The following is a 25,915-nucleotide window of genomic DNA, read 5'->3' as shown; positions in this document are numbered from 1 at the left end:
GAGAGATGGCTCAGTGGTTAAGAACACTGACTGCTCTTCCAGAGGAGTTGAGTTCAATTCCCAGCACCCACATGGTGGCTAAGGACTGTCTGTAACTCCAAGATCTGACACCCTCACACAAACATACATGCAGGCAAAACACCAATATATATAAAATAAGAATAAATAAATCATGTCTGTCTGTATGTATGTACATAAATAGGTCCAATCAAGCAGCCACCTGGTTAACGGAGAAGAGCGTTACATGTTAGAGGCTTTCTGAACACACCCTCTATGGCAAACACCTAGAGACACAGTAGACATTGCATGGGAGTCAGAGAACTGGCCCCAGATCTGCAAGGGCTGGATGCAAGGTTCCCCCCAGGAGGAAGGAGCAAACAGCGCAAGTGCAAAGAGAGACAATGGGATGCCAAAAATCCTGGGCACCTTGTCAGCTGGGCTACCCACGTGCAAGGAACTGCACTGCACTTTGACCTAGATCATTCTCGCACTGGCCTGCTACGTTAGCAGGGGTTGTCCTCATTCCCATCTTACAGCTAGACACACTGAGACTCGGGAAGATGGGCATTTGCCCACTACCCATAGTCACATGGCTGGAACAGAGGTGGAATTCCCACTCCAGTCTGCAGCCACCTTTGGATTCCTGTTTCTGTGTTCAAGTGGGCTTCCGTGGCTGAGAGCGTTGATGGCTCCTTAGATGCGTGCCCCCACCCAGGGTCCGCCCATCCCGCAGTGACCCTTCCATTTGTCGGACTTCTCCAGCACGCAAACGCCTGACCCAGCTCATGTGAGGGCGTATGTGGGCAGGCAGCATGCCACTGCGTGTCTCTACCTGTCCCAGCTTCTGTGTCAATGCCGAGAGAGAGAGAGAGAGAGAGAGAGAGAGAGAGAGAGAGAGAGAGAGAGAGAGAGAGAGAGAGAGAGAGAGAGAGAATGTGTATGTCCTTGTTTAAGCTGCTGTGTGAGGGGAGTGAAGGGAGGCCTGGGAGGCTGGGCTGAGGGTGGAGGCCCGAAAGGGGGGGGCGTCTTGGACTGAGAGGAGTGGAAATTCTGCAGGAATGTTTACCAGACCCTGTGAGAGTCCAGGGGGACAGCGCCCATTCTCCTAACTCACTAGCCCAGGATCGGCCCTCAGCCACCATCAACCACAAAGGTCTTTCACCTCCCCAGCCCCTCTCCAAGGCGCCAAGGCCCCTTTAAGATGAGGCCGACCCAGTACTCTTCTCTTTTAGTTAACCCCTCCGAGTCCCAATGGCCCCTGGGCTGAGGCCCTAGTGGGCGGAGGCGGAGGGGGAGCCAGGGGCGGGGAAAGAAGTCTGAGAGGGAGAGAATGAGGCAGGGTAGCCGGGAAGGCAGCTAGCTGCGGAGGAGTTGGGCCAGCCGAGGGGCTCCCGCTGTGCCAGGCGGGCAGTGCCAAATCCCTGGAGCCCAGAGCTGGGGGGAGGGCCGGGGACAACCCGGCCCTGCCCCCTTCCCGAGAGAGGTGCCCATCAACTTCGGAAGAAAGTTTGGCATCGATTGCAGTAGTAGTGTCCTGAGGATGGGCAGGGTCCCGCTGGCCTGGTGCTTGGCGCTGTGGTGCTGGGGGTACGCGGCTCCTAAGGGTGAGTGATGGGGACTCACTGAGGCAGTGACACCCGCTGATGGGACACAGGGCAGGGGGAGTGAGGGGGTGGGGGCTGGCTGGCAGGTGTTTGGGGTGCTGGGCTGGTTTAGGGAGTTTCCTTGGGACGACAGAGAGCCGACTTGCGGGAGATGGGCGCGCGGGGAGGGGGGGGGACGGGGACAGAAAGAAACAGACTCGGAGCAGGGTGGAGGGGTAAGGAAAGCAACTGAGAGAGGAACAGAAGGATAAGAAACAGAAACTGGGAGGGTCAGGACCAGAAGATGGACGGGGCAGAAGGACAGATGGAAGAAGCTAAGGGAGGGCTGGGGACTGATGAATCTGGGTCCTGAGGAGAGAGACAGAACTGGGGTGGTGGAGGACAGATGGTAGGAAAGTGTCTTTCCCTAACAAACATAGAGACAGGCTGGAGAAGGGGGGCTTGGGAGTCCTGGGGCCCCCTTGTCACTGCCGTCCCCCTCCACCACTTGTTCTTACCCTACTGGAGTTCTCTCTCTCTCTCTCTCTCTCTCTCTCTCTCTCTCTCTCTCTCTCTCTCTCTCTCTCTCTTCCTCTCTTCCTCTCTCCCTCCCCCCTTCCCTCCCTTCCCTTTGCTTTTCTGCTCCGTTTTCTTTCCCTCTATCTCCCAGTTCAGACTGTGAAGTCCCTGGAGACCGGAATGGCAGGGACTGGCCTTGCCAGGCAGTCCAGGGCGTGGGAGGCTGCCAGATCCCAGGCCTTCCTCCCAGCAGACTGGACATGGGATGGAAGCCGGACCTCAGTCCCCTGGGAAGACTCCCATCCTCCCCCAATGCCTCTACTCCCACCCCTCCCCTGAGATCATTCTACAACTATGTAGGGTCCTGGCAGTGGTGGGCAGACAGAAGGAGTAGAAGAGAGGAGCAATGGACCGTGGGGTTCCTAAACACACTCCTTACCATCTCCCCAACAGACACACAGACCGAGGCTGACAGCCCATTTGTGGGGAACCCGGGGAATATCACCGGTGCCAGAGGACTCACAGGAACCCTTCGATGTGAGCTCCAGGTTCAGGGGGAGCCCCCCGAGGTCATGTGGCTTCGAGACGAACAGATCTTAGAGCTGGCTGATAACACCCAGACCCAGGTGCCCCTGGGGGAAGACTGGCAAGATGAATGGAAAGTCGTCAGTCAGCTCAGGTGTGGCACCTGTCCCTGACCAGCGGTCTCCATGCACACTCTACCTGGACCGGGAACCTCTGCTTGACAGCTTACTAGCCATGTGGCCCTGAGCTTGTGATATAATCTCCGGGTTTCGTTTTCCTCTTCTGTAAAAATGAGTTAAAAATAGTGCCTATTTCAGTCCTCTATGGGTTTCCTGTCCAGACCCTCTCTTTCAGTTCTGCTGACCCTCCCGGTATTAAGTCCTGACCCCGAACCTCTCTGTCCCTTCTCTTCCTTTCCAGAATCTCATCCCTGCAGCTTGAAGATGCAGGAAAGTACCAATGTATGGTGCACCTGGGAGGACGGACCTTCGTGTCTCAGCCGGGCTATGTAGGATTGGAAGGTGAGTTCTCGGGTCAGAGCTTCTGACGGCATGGTGGGTAATAGAGAACTCAGAGTTTTTCCATCAGGACATAAAGCCTAGAGATGTAGGGAATCATGGGGGTTGAGGAGGCTTGGGGGGGCATAAATTATGTTGGGAACAGGTCTAAGGGAAATCCTATGTCCCAGAGGGAAAGGCATTTGGGGAGATATTGGATGTCCTGGGAGAGCAGATATACTTGAAGCAGGATATGCTAGGGGTCAGAGACATGTGACTTAATGCTCCCATCATGCCAAGGACATAATTTCTTCATTAGAAAAATGATAGAAGGAAACCCAGGCATGGTGATACACACATAAAGCACCACCTTAAGGAGGCCGAGGCAGGAGGATCTGCAGTTTGAGACCAATCTGTGGTATATAGCAAGACCCTGTCTCAAAAAAGAGAAGAGACAGGCATGGTGGTGTACACCTTTAATTCCAGCACTGAGAAGACAGAGGGAGGAGGATCTCTGTGAGTTCAAGGCCAGCCTGGTCTACAGAGTGAATTACAAGACAGCAAGGGCTGTGTAGAGAAACCCTGTCTCAAAAAAAAAAAAAAAAAACAAATAACAACAACAAAAAAAACAGAGAGAGAGAGAGAGAGAGAGAGAGAGAGAGAGAGAGAGAGAGAGAGAAAAGAAGGAAGGGGAGGAGGAGGAAGAGAAAAAAAAACAGGAGAAGAGGTGAGACTCTCACATGCCCTGCCCTGGATATTGCCCAAGGTGGTCAGGCAGACATTGGAAGCATGGTCCTAGGCATAGAATCATAAAGGAATCAGAATAAGGGAAAAGTCAAAGACCCTGCAGGGTAGGTCTAGTGTTCAGCACTTCCAATATCCTAATGGCAATCTGGTCCCTGAGAAGTTCAGGGGAACTCAGTTTCTACCACCAACTGCCCAGGTCTCCCATACTTTCTGGAGGAGCCTGAGGATAAAGCTGTGCCGGCCAACACCCCCTTCAACCTAAGCTGCCAAGCCCAGGGACCGCCTGAACCCGTGAACCTATTCTGGCTTCAAGATGCTGTTCCCCTGGCCCCTGTCATAGGCCACAGCTCTCAGCACAGGCTGCAAGCTCCAGGTGAGTCCAAGAGTAGAACAGGGGCCCATCAATCACTGTGGCTGTCCACTTGTCCCTGTTTCTGACTCTCTGTCTTATTTTCCTCTCTGTGACTTTTTCATCTGTCTGCTCTCCATCCCTCTGTTTCTCAAACATTTTCTCACTGTTTTTCTGTGTATGTTTCTGTTCACCCCAGCTTCTCTCTGTTCACCCTAGCCTCTCTCTCTGAATAGCATTCTTTGTCCCAAATTTCCTCTAAGCTGTTCAGTGGCCTAAGTGTGTAGGCCTACTGCTCCTTTGTTAGCCCTTAACCGAAGCAGAGCATCAGAACTAACCAACAACCACCTCCTTCCACTTCCTCCTTTGACCTGCTCACCTCCTGCCCTGAAGTGTCCCCTGGACCTCAACCAATGGGAGGAGGTCTCTGCTCAGCTGGGGTTTCCTGGGAACACAGAGCCCAAAGTAGAACGAGGGAGAGAAAGTGAGCCACAGAGAAGGAAAATTAGAGAAGACAAGATGAAGGCTCATATCTATAATCCCAGAACTTGGGAAACTGAGGCAGAAGGATTTTCAGCAGTCTGAGGTCTGTCTAGATGACATAGTGCATTCTAGGCAGCCTGGGTTACAGTGTGAGACCCTGTCGATAAGGAAAAGCAAAGGGCAGAGGTGCTGATCAGTCGGCAGGATGCTTGCCTAGCATGCACGAAGCCCTTGCCTAAGTCCATTCAAAGCACTCCATACTTGGTGGTGTATGCCTGTAACATTAGCACTTGGGTGGCAGAGGCAGCAGTACCTGAAGGTCCAGACCACCTTCAACTATATATCAAGTTCAAAGATAACTCTGGCTACATTCTGAGTTTGAAGCTAGCCTGGGCTATAGAAGACCTTGTCTCAAAGAGAAGAGGCCACCAAAGTGACCCAGCATGGAGAGACACTGATAGACACTGAAGAGACCTTGCGCATAGAATGTCCCCTTATAGAGGAAGATGAACTACACATGGGGGTAGCTCATCGGGGAGGCAGCCAAACCCTAAGAGTAACAGCTTCCTAAAAACCTCACCTGCTGCCCCTCGGGAGGTGAGAAGGGGTCCTTCGGTGTGGAGGGAAGGACTCACATTCTTAGCATTCTGGGAGTCCTGAGTGTGCAAGGAAGTGTGATGAGTGTGCTGGCCCCCAGAGGGGTGACTCAGGCCTGTGGCTTGAGTGGTCTGGTAGGAATAGGAATGGAGCCTGAGTCAGCCTGGCTGGACAAGAAGAGGGGAAGGGAGTAATGGGGCACACAAGTGTGAGAGGGTCTCGTGTGAATAACAGCACATTATGAGCAGATCAGAAGCACCTGCAGAGAGGTGAAGAACTCAGAACATGTCTGCTGGGGAAGGGGGACATCTACACATGTAGCCTTGCCCGCCTGAATCAGCGTATTCATCAGCACCGACTGCTTTGTAGGAGAGTATGTCTTACTGGGGACCAGCTTCTGTGGCTGAGTGTTCCTGTGGGTGTCACTAAATATTAGTACCGGCTACTGGTTTTCCCTCTGTGTTCTGTGTCCACGACTGTTGACACTGTGGAGGCCAGAGCTGTTGACACCATATGGCTAGCTTGAGCACTTTTGTGTATTAAGGCAACACATCGGCTCACGGGAGTGCACCTGTGGGTCACTGTCCTGGTGTGAGGTCACATGGGGCATGGCAGCGTGTGCCTGTAATCCCTGAACTACAGGAGGATAACAAGTTTGAGGCCAGCCTGGAGTACACAAGACCCTGTCTCCAAAGGGAGAGGGAAGATAAGATGGCCTGTGTGACTAAATTGATGTGTTTCTTATTGACTGCCAAAGGGAAAGTATGACTGTCAGCATGAATTCTGTGTCTTAGTATGTACAAAAGAGAGAGCAACAAAGAGGCTGAGATTCGCAGCAGAATATTATAGCAGGCTTCTGCTCTCTCTGGGGTCTCCCTGTACTAACTCCCCCTGATTCTTGGTGACTGAACCCCAGGCACTCACCTGTCACCCATACATCTGCGCCAACCCATACGTATGTGGCAACATCCCCGTCTTGCGGTCTCCACGGAGGGCCGGCGTGGCTACGCAATACTTGTGTTTTCCCATCTGTCTGCGTCTGTGTTTTGGCAGGGATAAAGGCTTGGTATTCTCCACCCTGTCTCTCGGGGGTATGATGTGGTGGTGGTGGGGTTAATATTAACTTTTATTACTTCCTAGTTTGTAGTATTTGTTTGTCCTTGTCAATGTTGACATGTGTTTGGTGCTCAGTGCGCAGTCTGCTGAGATTTGTTTGTCAACGTGAACGTCTATGTATATTATTTGGCCAGGTGTTTACAGTGGATGTGTGCAGGTTGGATTGTGTATTTATGTGTTCCTCCCCACATTGATTGGCTTATGTGGGGGGGGGGAGCTAGCCTCATCATCAGCCCACATGTGTTTACAAGTAAGTCCCAGGGCATTTATGTCACTGTGTTTGGGACAGCATCCGCCCTGTGGATGGTGTATAGCTTAGCCAGAGCTGCATTCCTGTGTTTATATTCGCGCTAATAACGGCCCCTGTGTATTTAAGAGTGATTCACTGTGGGGGGAGGGGAGGGTGCTTTGTGAAGGAATTTTGTCAGTTTGTGCGTGTGTGTATGCCTCTGTCCCTCTCTATCTGAGTCAGGGCGTGTCCTCTTCTCTCTCCATCTCTCATTCCCCTGGAATAGCCAAGGGTGGGGGTGAGCGGATGGGGTGGGGGCGGGGCAGTACATCTGGAAAACACATCTGGAGTCCACAGGCTCTTGTGGAGCAATGGAGTGCAGGAGGAGAGAGGGGTCCCAGACCGCTTGGTTCATCCTAGAGTCCTTATTTGAGCTGCAGCCTCTGGGACATGAGAATGGGGAATCCCAGGCTATGCCCCCAGGACAGGCCGGAAGTGGAGGGTGGGGGGCGCCCCGTGACTCAGGCGGGGGCAGGAATGCTGCGGTTGGAACAAAACCGAGCTCCAGAACACCCCCCCCCCCGCTTTGCCCCGGGGCTGCTCCGGCTGGCCTGTGGCGCCAGCTCCCGCGTAGTGGTCCCCACGTGCCAGGTGGCTGGATACGATCCAGCACTGGCAACCACCAGCCGCCCTTACTGGGGCACGCATCCCTTCTCAGGCCGCGGGGGCTGCGGCGCGGGCACCTGACCTTGGCGGGAACGCACTCCTCCCGGGTAGCCGCGGCTAGGGCGCTTCCTTGCCCACCCCCTTCCGGCCTTCGAGACAGATTTTCCCCAGTTCCACTCCCTCTGCTGACCGAGAAAAGGAAACTTTGTGTCTGACTAGCGAGGCCACTCTCCAAAATACCAGGTGGAGGGAACGCCGCGCTCGCACAAATGCAGATGCCAGAATCACACAAGTACACGATGTCCCCAGACTTACACGAGCCATGAAACACAGATGGGCAAACGCACGCACATCCGCATCCACCACGCTCAGAATTGCAGGCCCAATACTAGGGCCTTCGCTCACCTTTTACACTCACATGCGTGTATCAGGGACCTTGCACAAATGGGCAATGCAAATCTGTGTGTTTGCATGCTTGTGTCTGGGGTGTTTGTATTTGTACTTTTGTGTGTGTGTGCATGGTGGTGACACAGGTGTACACACAGAAGGGGTGGGTACACAAACAGACAAAAATGAGGGAGGGACTCAGACAAGCTCCTTGGCCCACAAGTCTCTCCCAGAGAAACAAAGACATTTATTCAAAACATATTAACTGGCTTACAGGCCTGTTACATTATACAATCTCCTCTTTCTTCCTTGCACACCCAAACACAGATGCACACACATGAGTTCATTTGCTTCTCAGGCTTAGTTTTGCCTGCCTATAATCCTAGCTACTCCAAGTGCTGAGACAAGAGAATTACATGTTCAAAACCCTTCTGAGCTATAGGGTCTGCTCAAGCCAGTCTGGGAAATTCAAAGAAAAAGCAAAAGGAAGCCTAGGGTTGTAGTTTAGCAGTGGGCATCTATCTAAATTCATCAGAGAGGACCTGGGGGTGTGGCTCCCGAGTAGAGGATTGAATTACCATGCACAAAGCCCCTGGACTTAATCAGAAAGATGCAGTCGAACTGGAGAGATGGCTAAGCCAATAAGAGTATCTGCTGTTCTTGTAGAAAACCCGAGTTCAGTTCCCAGCACCTACAAGGGCCAACTCACCACCTTCTGTACTTCTAGCTCCTAGGAATCCCATGCCCTCTTCTGGCCTTTGAGGTCACCTGAACACGTGTGGTAGACACACACACACACACACTACTAAATCTTTTAAAAAATTCATTCACTCATTCAACAGACATTTGTGAAGCATCCACTGTGTGCCAGGCCAGGCTGCCACCATAGGGTTCCTTAAACAGATGATCCCTGCTCTCCTAGAATGGACAGTCTGTTGAGGGAGGGTCCTTAGCAATATGGTTCTTGGGCATCCTATGAAGGATGCTGGCAATGGGGAGGTGGGAACAGCAAAGCAGGGGAGAGGGCGGATATGGAGGCAGGTTTCAATTCTACACGGACTAGTCAGGGACAGGGTAACTAGCTTAGGTGTGTCATCCAAGAAGAAAGCCTAAAGGAAGGAGGGAGAAGTCAGATAGGTACCCATGGGAAGACTGTGTGTGCGTACATGTGTTTGTGTGTGTGTTTGCATGTGTGTGTAAGAGAGAGACAGACACAGAGAGAGAAAGAGAGAGAGAGACAGAGAGAGAAACCGAGAAACACCAGAAGGCCAGCGTGTCAGTAGCAGACTGAAGAGAAAGCAAGTGTCGGAGACAAATTCACCAATGAGCAAACACTTGTACACACCACACACGTCCGTCCTTAAGTGTGTGTTCATTGTTTGTGTCTCTCTGGAAATCTGTGTAGGCCTGTGTGAGTATGAGTTGATATGTTGGTACATGTGTGCAAGGGTCCGGCTCCCTTTCTCTGCAGTGATAGTGACTGAACCCAGGGCCTTCCACACCGTGGGAAAGTACTCCACCACTGAGTCACATCCAGAATCTTGCTTTCGTTACGCTATTTATTTCTCTTATATGTATGTGTATGTGCCTGAGTGTAGGTGTGTGGACCACATGCAAGCTGTGATAATGGAGGTCAGAGAGGGCATTGGATCCCCTGGTACTGGCATTATAGCCAGTCATGAGCTGCCATGTGGGTGCTGGGAACTGAACCCAGGTCCTCTGCAAGAGCAGTCAGTGCACTTAACCACTGAGCCACCTCTCCAGCCCCTTTCAGTCTGTTTTTACTCTCTAATTTTGAGACTGAGTCCTGTACTCACACTGCCAGGCAGGCTTGAATTTGAGATCCCCCCGCCTCAGCTTGCTAATTATCTGAAATGACAGGTGTGTACCGTCTGGCTCTGCAGATGTGAGCGCTTCGTGTGTCTTAATGAGTCTGTGTGAGTTGAGTGTGTGTGTGTCTGCGTATATGTATGTAAGCATGTGTGTTTCTGTGTGTACCTGTATATGTGTGTATGTGGCTGTGCGGACCACTGTCTGGGTATGACGGTGTAATTATGTGAGCCTGCATAGGCCATGTCTGTTCATGCATTCAGGTAGTGAGGCATAAGACTGGTGTCTGGGAAATGAATCCGTGTTCCTAACATGTTGTTCTCTTTCCCCTGCACTTCCACTCCATGCGGAGTAGATGGGCTGGACTGACCTGACCAGGTCAAGCAAGGTGTGGGGGCTCAGCATAGCCTGGGGTCTCTCCTTCCCCCACGTGACACTAGATTACTTTCTCATATTCTTCCCCAGGCCTGAACAAGACGTCTTCTTTCTCCTGTGAAGCCCACAATGCCAAGGGTGTCACCACCTCCCGCACAGCCACTATCACAGGTGACAGCAAGAGGCTTTGGGGAGGCTGGATGAGAGGTCAGAGAAGATGGAGGGAATGTGGCCAGCTTTGGGGGACGGTTCCCCAGAGTCAGCCTTTCCCTCATCTGTCCACAGTGCTCCCCCAGAGGCCTTGCCATCTCCACGTGGTTTCAAGACATCCCACGGAGCTAGAGGTAGCTTGGACCCCTGGCCTGAGTGGCATCTACCCTCTTACCCACTGCAACCTGCAGGTGAGACCCTCTGACACTGATCACTTCCATCCATGCCCACGGAAAACCAGCCCTTCCACGCCAGTGTTGGGAGAGAACAAGGACACCAGTTAATCCCCACCTTACCTGTGGGCTGTGTGGACTTGAGAAAATCCCATAACCATTGTGGACCTCAGTTCTCCCATCTCTAAGATAGGCATGAGGGTAATAGTTATGGGATAGCAATGAGAATTCAGTAAATGAAGACAAGTAGCCAACTTAAAGCAGTGTCTGGAGATGTGTTATGGACCATTAACTGGTGATACTGACCTTGGCCAGATGGGGAGCGCGGAGCCAGCAGGACTTGTGGCTGTTCCAGCCACAGCACTATACACTTGCTGTCTTTGCCCTGACCACTCTAGGTTGTCACTGTCTGCAGTAGGTCTGTCCCCCTCTGGAATTTGGGCTCTCTGAGGACAATACTGTTAGTCACATGGTCACCCCACTGTTGCCTAGAACATAAGTCAGACTGATGAGGCTGTTTGATGGAATATATAACAGCCCAGTTATAATGATACAGGCCTCTTATGCCAGCATTTGAGAGCAACAGATGAAGAGTTTAGAGCTATCCTGGGCAACATAACAAGACTATCTCAAAATAAAAGATGTTAAAAGCTGAAAGTATGGCTCAGTGGTAGAGCCCCTGCCTAGAATCCCCCAGTGAGGGGCTGGGACTGAGCCTCTGCCTAGAAACCCCCAGTGAGGGGCTTGGGGGTGTGGTTCAGTGGTAGAGCCCCTGCCTAGAATTTACCACAGAGAGGCGTTCTCTTTCAAGGTATAGAACTGAGAGATCCAGGAAGGAAAATGGCCTGCCCCCCTAGCTAGAAGACCAAAACTGAAATTCAATCCTGAAGTTTCTCCAACTTGAAAGACCTCCAGTGTCGGTCAGGCCACAGCTGCACTCCTACCCACATCCATGCAGTGCCCAAGAAAAGCAGAAGTGTGTGTTCCTCCCTCTCCAGGTCTCACTTCCTGCTGCCACAGGCTCAGGCTGGACAGTTCCTGAGGGAGGGTCATGGCTGTCCCAGGGAAAAGAGAAGTAGGAGTGGGTTTGAGCCCACTGTCTGCACCCATCTCCCCTTTGTCCTGGCAGAGGTTCCTCTTCCTGTCTGTCACTGTAGGTCAGAGAGCAGGCCTGTCTCCCCTGCTTCCCACCATTGGCCTGCCTCCTACTCAGATCTTGTAATACCAGTGTCACCCTCTCTCTGGGGACTGTGTCACTTTGGGAAAGCTACTGAAATTCTGGGCCTCAACCTCACCATCTATAAAATTGGAAGGTGAAAAAGAATTGAACCTATAAGTGGAGAAGATGAATTGGGTGTCCTTACTCATGAACAGGAGGCTTAACAAGGTCTTAGCACATAGTAGGCACTTGAAAAATATTTTGGGGGACTGAGGTATAGTTTAGTGGTTAAATATTTGCGTGACATGTATGAGACCTTTGGGTTTGTCTCTAGTCACGCCAAGAAAGGGGGGTTGGGGGTATGTCTCAGTCAGCACAGTGCTTAGCATGCAACCTTGAGGACATGAGTTTGATCCCTCAAACAAACACCAAAGAGAAGAGCGTAGTGGAACACACTTGTAATACCAGTACTGGGCAGATGGAGATGGCAGATCCCCAGAACTCACTGGCTGGCCATCTTAGCCAGATCAGTGAGTTCCATGTCCTATTGAGAGACCCTGTCTCAAAAAACAATGTGGGGGTCAGCAAGATGGCTCAACAGGTAAAAGAAATCAATTCCCAGGACCCAAGTGTAGTAGGAAAGAACTGACTCACAGAAGTTGTCCTGCAATGCACATACTCACACTCACAAATAAATAACCGTAACAGCAACACCAGGCATAGCGGAATATGCCCTTTGTCTCTGTCTCTGAAGAGTAAGAGGCAGGTGGATTGCTTGAGTTTGAAGCCACATTGGTCCATGTAGCTAGTTCCACACCAGGCAGGGATACATAGTGACACTCTATTTCAGAAAAAAAATAAGTCAGGGAGAGAGCAAATTGAGATTATTCTGTATAGACAAACTAATCTACATCATTTGACATATGACAAGTCCCCTTGTCACTCAATAAGGAGCAAGACTTTTTCTTTTTCTTTTTGTTTTTCAAGACAAGATTTTTCTGTATAGTCCTAGCTGTCCTGGAACTCGTTCTATAGACCAGGCTGGCCCCAAACTCCCAAGATCTCCCTACCTCTGCTTCCCTGGTGCTAGGATTAAAGACACACGCTACCACTGCCTGGCCCTGATTCATTTTTTTCATGATAAGATTTTTTTTTTCTGAGACAAGGCTGAGAGCTGGGATTCTGGGGGTGTGTCACCACACCACCTGCACAACTACAGTTAATCTTTTTGTTTATGTGTTTGTTTGTTCTGGTCTTGTTGTTGTTTTGGGGCTTTGTTTATGGGTGTTTGTCTGTGTGACACTGGGGACCCAGTGTGTGCACTGGGCAAGTGCTCTACCACTGAACCACTCCTTCAGCTTGTACCTTTCTTTCAAGGTATCTCTGGTCCTCTAAATGAGGAAGTTGAGGCTCAGAAAGGGCAAAGGGAGTCTTGCCAGAGGTGGCTTTTGCAAATGGCAAGACATGGATGGTGAGACCATATGGCTTCTTTGCAAATCTGAATGTCTGTCCATGTTGTCCCGTTGTGAAGTTACAATACACATGCATGCGAATGCAAAGAGATGTGTACACACTCGGAGACAAATGCATACTCAGACACACACATAGAGAAAGACACACACACACACATATCTACTATATAGATACTATAACAAAGTTATATAGTCTCACTGGGACCACAATCAAGAGTGGTGAGACTGTTCTCTGGTCCTCATGTCTTCCCCGATCCTCAGGCTGTACTGTCAGACGATGGGGTGGGCATCTGGCTGGGAGAGCCAGATCCTCCAGAAGAACCTCTCACGTTGCAAGTATCTGTGCCCCCTCACCAGCTTCGGCTGGAAAAGCTCCTTCCTCATACCCCGTATCACATCCGGGTATCCTGCACCAGCAGCCAGGGCCCCTCGCCCTGGACCCATTGGCTTCCTGTGGAGACCACGGAAGGAGGTAAGAAGGTCTTGGGAGGAAGATGCCATTGTGCTTTGCTTTGTGCAAGCTTCTCCTCTCACCCCGTTACCCCACATGGCGTTAGTCTCCTTGTCCAGCCCCTGACCCCTGCCTGCTGGCTTCTCCCCAGATCTCTCCCTGAACTTCCGCTCATGGAAGGCTTGCAAGAATTGCCCACGCGTGTGCTCTTTGCAACCTGCCCCACTTCGTGGGAATAGGGGAGGGGGTCAGGAAGAGGTGGGGGTACCAGCTTCCCTCTTCCCTGTCCTCCAGTGCCCTTGGGCCCCCCTGAGAACGTTAGCGCCATGCGGAATGGGAGCCAGGCCCTCGTGCGTTGGCAGGAGCCAAGGGTGCCCCTGCAGGGAACCCTGTTAGGGTACCGGTTGGCATATCGAGGCCAGGACACCCCCGAGGTGGGTGCTGCTGGCTGGGTTAGGGTGGAATGGTTGTGGGAAGAGGGAACTGGGGAAGAGGTGACAAAGTAGACACAGGCAGCTGTGCAAGTCGGGTACTATACATTGCACCATGCCTACTAAGGCAATGCTGAGGATCCTAAATGGGTCCACAAGGCAGAGGCTAAGGAGTGTCTTTTTGTGAGCACTGTAAAAACACCTTCTTGGGCTTGGTATTGTAAGCTTTACAGCATCTTATGGAAGGGGTGCTTCTTTAATTTATACAAATGTTTTATCTGGGCTAGCTGTACCCCAAGGTGGAGAGAGGGAGTGGAAAGTTAGAAGAGGTTAGATGAAAATGAGAAGATGAGATTTTGTTTCTTCAACAAAATCTGAGCTGTGCCGGGTGCCAAATACTGTTTGGAGCTAAAGATGTGGCTAGGAATGAGGTGGAGTCCCTGCTCTATGCAGTTGGCCTTCCAGAGTGCATGGGGCTAGAGATATAGAGAGGGGTGGAGATGAGGGGCTAAGGATGAGGAAGAGTTGAGGCTGTAGTCTTAGGAGTTCTGGACCTAAACATCTGTCCTGATGTCACCTCTGGACTTCCTAGGTACTTATGGACATAGGACTAAAGCAAGAGGTGACCCTGAAACTTCGGGGGGACAGGCCTGTGGCTAACCTGACTGTGTCTGTGGCAGCCTATACCTCTGCTGGGGATGGGCCCTGGAGCCTTCCTGTGCCCCTGGAGCCCTGGCGCCCAGGTAACTTCAAAGCCATGCCCAGGCCCCTTCCAGTTGCCCTTGGGATTGCCTCTTCCTGGCACCCTTGATTTGCTCCCCACGCCTCTGGATGCTCCCCCCAACTTAGACTCTGTTTCCACCCTGAGCCCAACACAGAGCCTCTCTCAAACCGTTCACTGTGTCACGCCAGTTTTGCCTTCTCTGAGCACATCTCCCCTCTGTCCTTTCTCCTCACAGGGCAAGGACAGCCACTCCACCATCTGGGTAAGGGCTTTTGTATCCCCTCTCTTTCCCTCCCTTCAACATGCAGTGAGGGTCACACGTACTTTCCACATGCCCTTCATGCCTCCCAAGCATGTTGCTCTAATTCCACTTCTTTGATATCTGTGGTCCTGGATGGAGGTGTCTAGAATGGCCCAGTGAATGGTTGAGTGGATAGATTCAGCGACACATGGGTATGTGAGGGTGAATTAATATACACTGAATGGTTTGATGCATGCATGAATGGATGGGTATGCGGAGACGGGGTTGATAGACACAAAGATGGACAGATGTATGTGTGGGGGGAAAAAGACTGAAGGATAGTGGAGCACAGATCCCAGCACTTAGGACGCAGAGGCAGATCTCTGTGAGTTCCAGGCCAGCCTGCTCTATGTAGTGAGTTCCAGGCCAGCAACATAGTGAGACCCTGTCTCAAATAAAAATAGATTGACGGACAGGATAAACGGATGCATGTTGGATGGGCATATGGAGTGTGAATTGGTATACATATAGATGAATGCATATATAGACAGGCCAATGGATAAATGGGTGGGTGGAAGGTATGAGGGATGAATAGACAGAGCAATGGAAGGAAGGGAGGGAGGGAAGGAGGAGGGAAGAATGGAAGAAAAGAGGAAAAGGAGGGAGGAGAAAGGAGAGAGGTTCTCTCTTTCAAATATTTCTTCAGCAATTCTCAAACATTCTACCTACTTCCATTGGACCCTTCTGGCACTGTTGTGCCTCCACTCAGAATGCAATTCACTAAATGCCCTTCGCAGACCTGCTCATACTTCTCCTCACCCGCCCTCCTCTCGAGCCTGTTACAACCCTTCCTTCCTCACACATGTCCAACACGCTCTCAACTTCCGTTTTGAGACAGGGTCTCACTATGTAGACCCTGGCTAGTCTGGAACTCTCTATGTACACCAGACTGGCCTGAAACTCTTAAAACTGGGCCTAAAGGCAGGCACCACTATGCCCAGTTATGTTTAGTGTCTATGCGAATACTCTGTGTGTGCCTTACATCCACAACTGCACACGACACAATTGCAGCCACTGAAAAATGGACAGTCCACAGCTGTCCCATACACTATAGCTGCTTTTCCAGGAATTTTACCCACCTTAGCCCAAATGCCCTCACCCTTAGCAGTCCTGTTACCTTTCTCTCTGTCTCCTCCCTCTGCCCTCCTCCTACACACACACACACACACACACACACACTACCACACTCAAGTCCTCCCATGCTCTGTTGTACGCCCATCCTTTCCCCGTGCTCTTCCTATCCTCCTCATTTGCCAGTTCACACACTTTGCATGTTCACCACACGCTCTTCTCATGCTGAATCACATTCCTAGAGATCATGGCTGATAGCCTGTCATGATGGTGCACGCTTGTAATCCCAGCACTTGGAAGGCTATGGAAGGAGAAGGATTAGGAGTTCAAGCCATCCTGAACTACAACAAACCTGAAAGGAAAAAGAAAATAGGCGGGGCTGTAGCTCAGTTGGTTAAGTACTTGCCTAGCATGCACAAGGCCCTGGGACCCATACTCAGCACTGCATAAACCAGGCATGGTGATATATGCCTGTAATCCCAGTGCTCAGGAAATGGAAGCAGGTGAATCAGAGCTTAACGGTTGTCCTTGGCTACCTACTAAATTTGTGGCTAGCCTGTACCAAAACTCATACCCTTTATATACACATCTGCACACTCATACCCACTGTATGCACATCTGCACACTCATACCCCCTGTATGCACATCTGCACACTCATACCCACTGTGTATATACACATCTGCACACTCATACCCACGGTGTGCACGTTTGATCTTTCCTTTCCACTGATTTCACACTTCAGCCTCCCTTCCATGTCACTCCCTCTCGGGCCCCAGGGAACTGGATCCAGGAACCTTAGCCATGATCTGTCCCCCCATACCCCCTGACAGTGAGTGAACCCCCACCTCCCGCCTTCTCGTGGCCCTGGTGGTATGTGTTGCTGGGAGCAGTTGTGGCCGCTGCCTGTGTCCTCATCTTGGCCCTGTTCCTTGTCCATCGGAGGAAGAAGGAGACCCGCTATGGGTGAGTTAGAACTCCATGGGAGAGGCTCTGTGGATGGGGATAGAGAGGCTGGAGTCATGGAAGAACAAGGAGGAGTGTGTGTGTGTGTGTATGTGTGTGTGTGTGCGGTGTGTGTGTGTGTGTGTGAAGGATCTGAATGAGAATGAGGAGACCTTAGGAAAAGATGGATGGTGCTGGTCCAAGATGTATTCAGTAAGCACTAGAGGAGAGAAGCTCAGCTTGGGAGTGCACTGGTGCTTGCTTTTGTCCCACTGGAAAGCTTTCACATCGTCATTCTGTTCATCTCTCCCCTTCTCCCTCTAGGGAGGTGTTCGAGCCAACAATGGAAAGAGGTGAACTGGTAGTCAGGTATCGTGTCCGAAAGTCCTACAGTCGCCGGACCACTGAAGCCACCTGTAAGTGAACTCCATGTCTCCTTCCATGCACGGGTCAGTCAGTCACTTAAACACGAGAGAGAGAGAGAGAGAGAGAGAGAGAGAGAGAGAGAGAGAGAGAGAGAGAGAGAGAGTTGGGTCTCTGTTGGTGGAGGCTGCTTGTTCATTCCGGCCATCCAGACCCAAAATAATTACACAGAAAACGGCATTAATTAAATCACTGCATGTCCAATAGCTTAAGAGTCTTTCTAGCTAGCTCTTACATCTTTTTTTAAAAAATATTTATTTATTTATTTACTTATTATGTACACAATATTCTTCTGTCTTCATGTATGCCTGCACGTCAAAAGAGGGCACCAAGTTGTGAGCCACCATGTGGTTGCCGGGAATTGAACTCAAGACCTTTGGAAAAGCAGGCAATGCTTTTAACCACTGAGCCATCTCTCTAGCCCTAGCTCTTACATCTTAAATTAGCCCATTTCTATTAATGTCTGTATTACCACAAGGTTTGTGGTTTACCAGTAAAGTTCCCGGGCATCTGTCTCCTTTGGCGGTGGCTACTTGGCATCCCCTTGACTCTACCTACTTTTTCTCTATATGTCTTCCAGCCTGGCTATATTCTGTTAAGTCATTGGCCAAAAGCAGCTTCTTTATTAACCAACGGCAACAAAACATATTCACAACATACAGAGGGGAATCCCACATCGGGTCTCTGTAGGTGGTCTGAGATTCTGTAGATGCAAGAGACAGACGTTTCTGAAGGTCTTTAGAACACAAGGATATTAGAACCTCAGGGATAGTGAAGCCTGAACCACACACAACTTTAGAACAGTAGACGGCAGGGTGTTGTGTGTTCTCACCCCTGCGACAAAAACAGCTTATAGAAGAAAGGGTTAATTTTGGCTCAGAGTTTGAGGGTTTGACTCTGGCAGCTGAAGCATTAGGAAGCTGGTCAATTTCTGTCTGTAGTCAGGAAACACAGACAGATGAAGCCTTCATGCTCAGTTTGATTTCTCCCTGTTATTCAGTCCACCCAGCCCAGAGAATGGTGCAACCCACGTTTAAGGTGGGTCCTTCCTACCTCAACTCCTAATTCAGAAACTCCCTCCAACGCATGCCCAGAGGCTTGTGGCCTAGGTAATTCATGATTCTGCCAGGGTGACATTTATATATTTTTGGTTTTGCTTGTTTTGAGAAGAATCCCAGGCTAGACTTCAACTGTTTTTGCCTCCATCTTCCAAGTGCTGGGATTGTAGACATGAGCTGAGACACCTGACTCTTTTCCTTCATTCTCTCTCCCTTTCTTCCTCTTCCTTTTCCCCTCTTCTTCCTCCTCCTCCTCCCCCTCCTCCTCTTCTTCCAAATCAGTCTCACTCTGTAACTAAAGCTAGCTACAAACTTGCAACCTTCCTGTCCCCACCTCCTGAGCACTGGGACATGGGTCACTATGCTAGGATCAGTGGATCTCAGACACAGTAAATATTTTTTTTTTGCTGGTTTTTCAAGACAGGGTTTCTCTGTGTAACTTTGGAGCCTGTCCTGGAGCTCATTCCTATAGACCAGGCTGGCCTCAAACTCAAGATCCGCCTGCCTCTCCCTTCCAAGTGCGTGCACCACCAATGCCTGGTCAACACAGTAAATCTTAGGAACACCAAACTCTAAGAGCCACAAGTTCTTGGGGAAGTGTCTCATGGTGATGGTGATAATGAAGGTGGTGATGATAGATGATCTTGACATGGGATGATGAAGACAATGACAGTGGCACAGTATCCCACCACCCCCACCCCCACACTTCTATACGCTTCACCTCATTTGATCCTCGAAACCCAAAGGCATGGGTGCTTGTTCTCACCCTCACCTCAAAAATGAGGGAGTGGTAGCATAGAGTAGCTAAGCAATTTGCTCAATGTCGCACAATTTGTTTAAATGTGTTCAAGTGAGATTTAAACCCAGCCAGTTTCCCTCTGATGTCATTTCTGTTTGGTTTTGTTTATTTTTGATAGGATTTCAGGCTGCCCTTAAACTTTCTACGTAGCCAAGATCCTTATAAAGTTCTGATCCTACTGCCCCCAACTTGTTCCGATGCTTTCTCTCTCTCTCCTCCTCCTCCTTTCTTCCTCCCTTCTTTCTTCCCTCCCTCCATCTTTTACTCCTTCCCCCTCTCTATCCCTCTTTCCTGGGATCTTTCCTCCTCCTCCTCCTCCTCCTCCTCCTCCTCCTCCTCCCTCTCTCCTTTCTTCCCTCCCTCCCTCTTTTAATCCTTCTCCCCTCCCTATCCCTCTTTCCTGGAGCTGTAACTCAGGGCCTTGCATCTCCTCGGCAAGCAGGGTAGCACAGTGATGTATACTATTGAATTTTTTAGGCAGTGTCTCACCATGTAGCTCAGGCTAGCCTTGAACTTGCCATCCTCCTGCCTCAGCTTCCCATATTCTGGGATTACATGCATGTGCCACCATATATGACTTGAAGTCAGTACTCCTAACCACCACACCCTGAAATGGCGTCTTGGAACTATAGAATGTTAGAAAAAAATCCATAGAATTGATAGACTCAATCTTGGTCTGAAAAAACAATATGCTTAGCACTGACCCTCTTACAGTTTTGAAAATCACAGGGTCTGAGAACCAAAGTCCCTGTAAATCCTGGAGTCACAGAAGGTCCCAGCTAAGGAGGACCTTCAGAGGCACCACTCATGAAAGCGCCTCAGCTTTCCAACTGGGGAAACTGAACCCCAGAGCACAAAGAGACAGAACTAAGTCTAGATCTAGCACACAGACTGCCAGGGTCCCGGGGGATGCTGGGAAGGTCTGGGAAAGACATTTATTTACGAAGAGAGGCGACAGCAGTAGGAAGGCCGCAGGGATTCGATGGGGTGATACACAGCCTCAGTTCTCGCAGCATGAGCCTGGTCCCGAGAGGTTCCTGAGACCTGGGCTGGACATCCATGAGGTCAAAGTGATTTTCACAGTAACATCGTCACCAAGATCCTGCTTGTTCTTTTGCACCCTCATTCTTCAGAAACTTTCAAGGCAGTTTCCCTTAGGCTCCCTGATCTGTAATAATATCATCAACAACCTGTAGACAAAGAAACATATGCTTGTGTGTTATTGTGTTTTTAAAAAGCTATTGTCAGGGGCTGGAGAGATGGCTCAGTAGTTAAGAGCATTGGCTGTCCTTCCAGAGATCCTGGATTCGATTCCTAGCCACCACATGGTTGCTCACAAACAGCAAGAACTCCTCTGCCAGGGTATCTAATGCCCTCTTCTGGCCTCCATGGGTACTGTATACACATGGTGCACAGATACACTTACAGACAAAACACCCATACATACATATACATAAACAAAAATCAAAAATAAAATAAACTATTACCTTAAACAGGACATGGTTGCAGATAGTGGAAGGCTAAAGTTGGAACATTGAGAGCTTAAGGCTTGTCTGGGCTAGGTTAAGTTCAAGCCTAGCCCATGTAACTTAGTGAAGACTGTCTCAAAAGAACAAGTAAAAAGAGGTCTGGAGATGTAGCTCAATGCTCAGTGGTAGAGCCTTTGCCTAGAATTCCCAAGTGAGGGGCTGGGGGTGTGACTCAGTGGTAGAGCCCCTGCCTAGAATTCCTCAGTGAGGGGCTGGGGCATGGCTCAGTGGTAGAGCCTCTGCCCAGAATCCCCCAGTGAGGGTCTGGGGACGTGGTTCAGTAGTAGAGCCCCTGCCTAGAATCCCCCAGTGAGGGGTTGAGAGCATAACTAGGTAGGTTGAACTGCATATTAAGACCTTTTTAAAAATAAACTGAATGCATTGTCTTCTGCACTACCCAATAATATTTTGTTGTTGTTTGTTTGTTTGTTTGTTTTTCCTCGGTACAGGGTTTCTCTGGAGGCTGTCCTGGTACTAGCTCTGTATACCAGGCTGGCCTCAAACTCACTGAGATCCACCTGTCTCTGCCTTCCGAGCGCTGGGATTAAAGGCGTGCGCCACCACCACCCGGCACCCGGCCCTAATAATATTCTTATATGAAGATTATGGACACTGTTTTGTTTTGTTGTTAGTAGTGGTTTACTGTTTGAGACAGGATCTCAGTATATAACCCCTACTGGCCTCAAATTCATTATGTAGGTCACGCTGGCCTTAAACTCACAGAGATATGCCTGCCTCTGCTTTCTGAGTTTTAAAAATGTATGTTTTTGAGACTGGCCCCTTATGTAGCCCAGTCTAGCCTCAAGCTCGCAGCAATTTGTCTGTTTTTCCTCCCTGAGGAGGACTAGAAGAATATTATATCATACCTGATCTTACTTATTTTGTAATCACATAATTATAATATTTATGGGGTGCAGTTTCTGGAATACAGGGGAATAGTTAGCATGTGTAGCATGTGTAATTATCAAGTCTGGGCGATTAGCTTACTAAACTTTCCATCTTCTTCAAATGTTTGTTGTTTCTTTGTTCTGGTGACTGTGTTTAACAACTGGTGCAGAGGCTACTAACCAATTAGGGTACTCACTGGAGCAAGATTGTGGCCAGGTTTTCACCTTGTGGCTGCTGCTACAGGGCAGATTTAGAGGCCATGGAAGCTGGGATAGACTGACTGCTCGGGACAGGAGCTAATTTTGAAGCAATGCAGAAGTAGTTCAGTGACCCAACAATGGGTCCCTCTGGGCACATACTGCCTGGACATCAACCCTGCCATGCTGCTCTATCCACTCTTTTCAGTGAACAGCCTGGGCATCAGTGAAGAACTGAAGGAGAAACTACGAGATGTCATGGTAGATCGTCATAAGGTGGCCTTGGGGAAGACCCTGGGTGAAGGTGAGTCACACAGACACACACACACACACACACAACCCACCAGAACCCTGAGATTCCTCTCTCCCCAGTTCTCAGTCAACTGGAGGTAACACTGTCCCCATGGGTCCTGCTGAGGTCAGTGTCTTCCTCCTTCTGCCACAGGAGAGTTTGGTGCTGTAATGGAGGGCCAGCTCAACCAGGATGGCTCCATCCTCAAGGTTGCTGTGAAGACAATGAAAAGTGAGTATGTGAACATTGTGCACATGCGGGGCCCAGTCCCTAACCCGAGCCTTTTCCCTATACCCTGGGAAAGCGTCAGTTAGAAAATGGAGCCCATGCCAGGCCCTCGAATAGAAGGAACTGAATGCAGGGACACTGCTATCACGCTAAATGGAGGTCGGATTGACATACTAACCGAGGCATCAAAACAAACAGATTAGCAACAACAGGAAGTCTCTTCCACCTCTAGGCTGAAGGGCAGAGGGAGGATACTGCTCCAGAGCCATGGCCAGTAAGAAGTTGAGAATACACAGAATCAAGTGTTTCCATGAGGGAGTTAGAGACCTGATGGGCTTCCTTCCTTGTCTTTAAAATTGGCTAATAAGGTGGCCTAAACCCATATCCCCAACATTTGACACCTTGCTTGAAAATAAGAAAACCAGGTGACTCAGTGGTAGAGCCCCTGCCTAGAATCCCCCAGTGAGGGGCTGGGGTATGGCTCAGTGGTAGAATAATGTTTGGTTGGAATTTGCCATGGAAGGACTAAGACCATGGCTCACCAATAGAGTCCTTGCCTAGACTCTCCCTCTAGGGGGATTGCCTTGCCTTTGCAAGACCCTGGGCTCCTCCCTAGGCACTCCGTAAATAAGCAAATAAGCTCATACTATGAGGATAATAAGCTCATACCTATTGAAGACAAAATCATTTAACACAGGTAAAACAGTGAGCCTGGCGTCTTAAGATTCAGTAATAACATATGATGAAGATGAGGGTGATGATGCTGGAGCAGGAGGGAAGGAGACATCCTCTTTCTCCCTTGTCGCTCACCTCCCTTTCTCTCCTAAGTTGCCATCTGCACAAGATCAGAGCTGGAGGATTTTCTGAGTGAAGCTGTCTGCATGAAGGAATTCGACCATCCCAATGTCATGAGGCTCATTGGTGAGGGAGGGGCGTGTTCCCTTGGGGCCACCCAGAGCACAGACCACTCTATTATGTACTGGAAAGACCAAACTTCCAGGCCCCCCCACCCCCTCTCCTTCAGGATCAGCCAGCTCCCCTTCTTCTGCTCCCTCAACTTGGAATGTGACCTCTGACCTGTTCCCAGAAATAGCTGAGGTCCCCAGGAGGGCTCCGGAAACATCCTTGGGAAAGGGCTTCTCTGAAGCTGGAGTCCCTACTACCCACCTCCCAAACAATGTGGAGATTAGATTTGAGGGGGTGGGAAAGGGGAAGGCTGAGTTTGTCTGGGAGCGGTGTTGGGTCCTCCTTTTCTGGATTGCCAGAATGACGGATCTCGCTCTGGGGGGGCTCAGGTGTCTGTTTCCAGGGTTCTGACCGAGAAGGTTTCCCAGAACCTGTGGTCATCTTGCCTTTCATGAAACATGGAGACCTACACAGTTTCCTCCTGTATTCCCGGCTTGGGGACCAGCCAGTGGTGAGGGGCATTCCTTCTTCCAGTCCATGCATATTCCCTGACCGCCTACCAGCTACTGAGAAGGAAGGCCACAGTGGACTCACTCTCACAGATCCCGCACTGCGGGGCGTAGACAAAGCAATAAATAAGTTAACAGAAATAAGCGAGAGCATTAAGTGCTCGGAGGAAATGCAGAAGAATGATAAGGAGGCCTGGGAATTAGTTTGGGTGGAGGGAAGGCCTGACTGAAGGGTGACCCTGAAGGAATTGCTGGCTGAGGGATATTGGGAGATCCAGGAAGGAAGCAAACCCAACCTACCACTTAACAGGGCCCAGGGTCTGAAGACCAGGAAGCCCCACCCCCACCCTCATCCACCCAGCCCCTGCCCTCGCTGGCGTGTGTGTCAAAGGTTAGAGCAATAACCCACCAAGTCAGAGAGAGGTAGATTTGCTAGTATCCTATATCTATGGAAAAGCCACAGGAAAAGCTGATGTTCTCAAAGCCATGGAGAACCACAGCAGATGCAGCTAGGCTCACACAAGGAGGGAAGGAAGGCTAAGGAGTGAGACGGCTTCTTCTCTCGGCCTTACCACCCCCTCCCCACCCCTCAGTTTCTGCCCACTCAGATGCTGGTGAAGTTCATGGCCGACATTGCCAGTGGAATGGAGTACCTGAGTACCAAGAGATTCATACACCGGGATCTGGCCGCCAGGAACTGCATGTGAGTGGCAAGTGTGCTGGAGGAGCTTCTTTCCCCTTCCCCAGGAAGAAAGAGGGACTGGAGCCAGGGAAGGTTGGAGTCCCAGACAGGTGTGGTAATCAACTTTTCGTGGCTGTGACAAAAACAAAACAGATAACCAAGTGAAAGAGGAAAGGTGGATTCCAGCTCAGGCTTTTCGAGATTCCAGGGCACAGTCACCTCGGATGACCCGTTGGGAGGTGTGGGATCGTTAACAGGCCGCGCGGTAAAGCGGAACTGCTAACCTTGAGGGAGCTGGAAACCAGAGAAACACAGAGCCCCATCAGAGGTACCTCCCTAGTGATCTACTGCCTCCAACTAGATACTGTCTCATGATAACCACTCAGCTGTGATGGATAGCAAGCATCCCACTGGGCAGCTCTCCGGAGCACCACCAGCTGGGGACCAAGCCCTCAGCACATCATCATCCCCCTTTGCATGGTGACATGTCACATCCAAATCGTAAAAGGCCAGCAAGGAGGTCCTAAACTGCGGTCTCTACTGTCGTTTATTTGTTTTGATGGAACCTTAGTTGTCTTGAACCCTGAAATGTAGACCAGGCTGGCCTTAAACTCATAGATATCCCCTCCCTATGCCTCCTGAATGCTGGAATTAAAAGCATGCACCACCACACCAGGCTAAACTGAGGTCTTGAAGGACGGTTTGAATGTGGAGCGTGAAGAGAAGGGAGGCAGGGGCAGCTCATTGCATAGCACAAGGTTTGAAAGGATCTCGAGACTGATTTAAAAAAACTAAAGCTGAAAAATCTTCTAGAAGCCCCTTTTGTCCAGACTCAGCCTGGCAGGAAGAAGTAAAGCAAGCACTTCACCTTGGGACTAGGGTGAGTGCTCAGGAGTCAGACTCCCAACCCCCATCAGGACAGTGGGGTCTGGTGAGAGGTGAAGGCCTATCTGAGACCCAGCAGGCTTCCTGGTAGTCATGACCCATGATGACCTTATTGCTTCCCCCAATCTGAACAGGCTGAATGAGAACATGTCCGTGTGTGTAGCAGACTTCGGGCTCTCCAAGAAGATATACAATGGGGACTACTACCGCCAAGGGCGCATCGCCAAGATGCCAGTCAAGTGGATTGCCATTGAGAGTCTGGCAGATCGAGTCTACACCAGCAAGAGTGATGTGGTAGGTGTGCCCCGGCCAGGAGTGGGTGATCATGCAGGGCATGGAATGGGTAACCAGACCTGAGAAACTCCAGGGCTCACAGGACCTGTCTGTGGGGCTTGACATGTTTGGGGAATGTAGGAAAAGTATGTGTGCATGGCTAGAATATATAGAGATGTGCAGGTTCATCTCTGCATAGTGGCAGGGTGGGCAGTTTAGGTTAGTGTTTGCAACGTGGACATGAAGGGTGACATGTGACATGTGAATGTGTGCATGGATGTGCATATCTCTACATCCTGCTAAGTCAGTCGTGTGTGTGTGTGTGTATATACCCGTGCCAAAATTTTTCGGTGCATATTTGTGATACATCCATAGATACTGTTGTCAACAAATGCCCATGTAAGTGTT

General features: G+C 50.3%; 1 protein-coding gene across 2 annotated transcripts in view; it reads left to right on the top strand.

Annotated features, from left to right (window-relative positions):
• The first annotated feature begins 1,084 nt into the window (after positions 1-1,084).
• Axl (AXL receptor tyrosine kinase) overlaps positions 1,085-25,915 on the top strand; it is a 28,082-nt gene continuing 3,251 nt past the window's right edge. The window contains exons 1-18 of one of the 2 annotated variants that reach the window (XM_057761747.1): positions 1,086-1,604; positions 2,556-2,781; positions 3,048-3,148; positions 4,068-4,244; positions 9,994-10,074; positions 10,189-10,304; positions 13,179-13,389; positions 13,663-13,802; positions 14,392-14,542; positions 14,759-14,785; positions 16,727-16,859; positions 17,163-17,254; positions 21,941-22,036; positions 22,178-22,255; positions 23,081-23,173; positions 23,548-23,669; positions 24,261-24,370; positions 25,369-25,528. In XM_057761747.1, the coding sequence (XP_057617730.1) occupies positions 1,541-1,604; positions 2,556-2,781; positions 3,048-3,148; positions 4,068-4,244; positions 9,994-10,074; positions 10,189-10,304; positions 13,179-13,389; positions 13,663-13,802; positions 14,392-14,542; positions 14,759-14,785; positions 16,727-16,859; positions 17,163-17,254; positions 21,941-22,036; positions 22,178-22,255; positions 23,081-23,173; positions 23,548-23,669; positions 24,261-24,370; positions 25,369-25,528 (2,178 nt within the window). In that variant the 5' untranslated portion in view covers positions 1,086-1,540. Of the gene's footprint in view, positions 1,605-2,555; positions 2,782-3,047; positions 3,149-4,067; positions 4,245-9,993; positions 10,075-10,188; positions 10,305-13,178; positions 13,390-13,662; positions 13,803-14,391; positions 14,543-14,758; positions 14,786-16,726; positions 16,860-17,162; positions 17,255-21,940; positions 22,037-22,177; positions 22,256-23,080; positions 23,174-23,547; positions 23,670-24,260; positions 24,371-25,368; positions 25,529-25,915 lie in introns of both variants that reach the window. The other variant, XM_057761748.1, reaches the window with a different exon arrangement.

Source organism: Chionomys nivalis, chromosome 2 (genome assembly GCF_950005125.1).
Source record: "Chionomys nivalis chromosome 2, mChiNiv1.1, whole genome shotgun sequence".
In the NCBI taxonomy this organism is placed as follows: domain Eukaryota; kingdom Metazoa; phylum Chordata; class Mammalia; order Rodentia; family Cricetidae; genus Chionomys; species Chionomys nivalis.
Note: the sequence above shows the minus strand (reverse complement) of the source record. Positions and strands in the feature narration are given on the sequence as shown.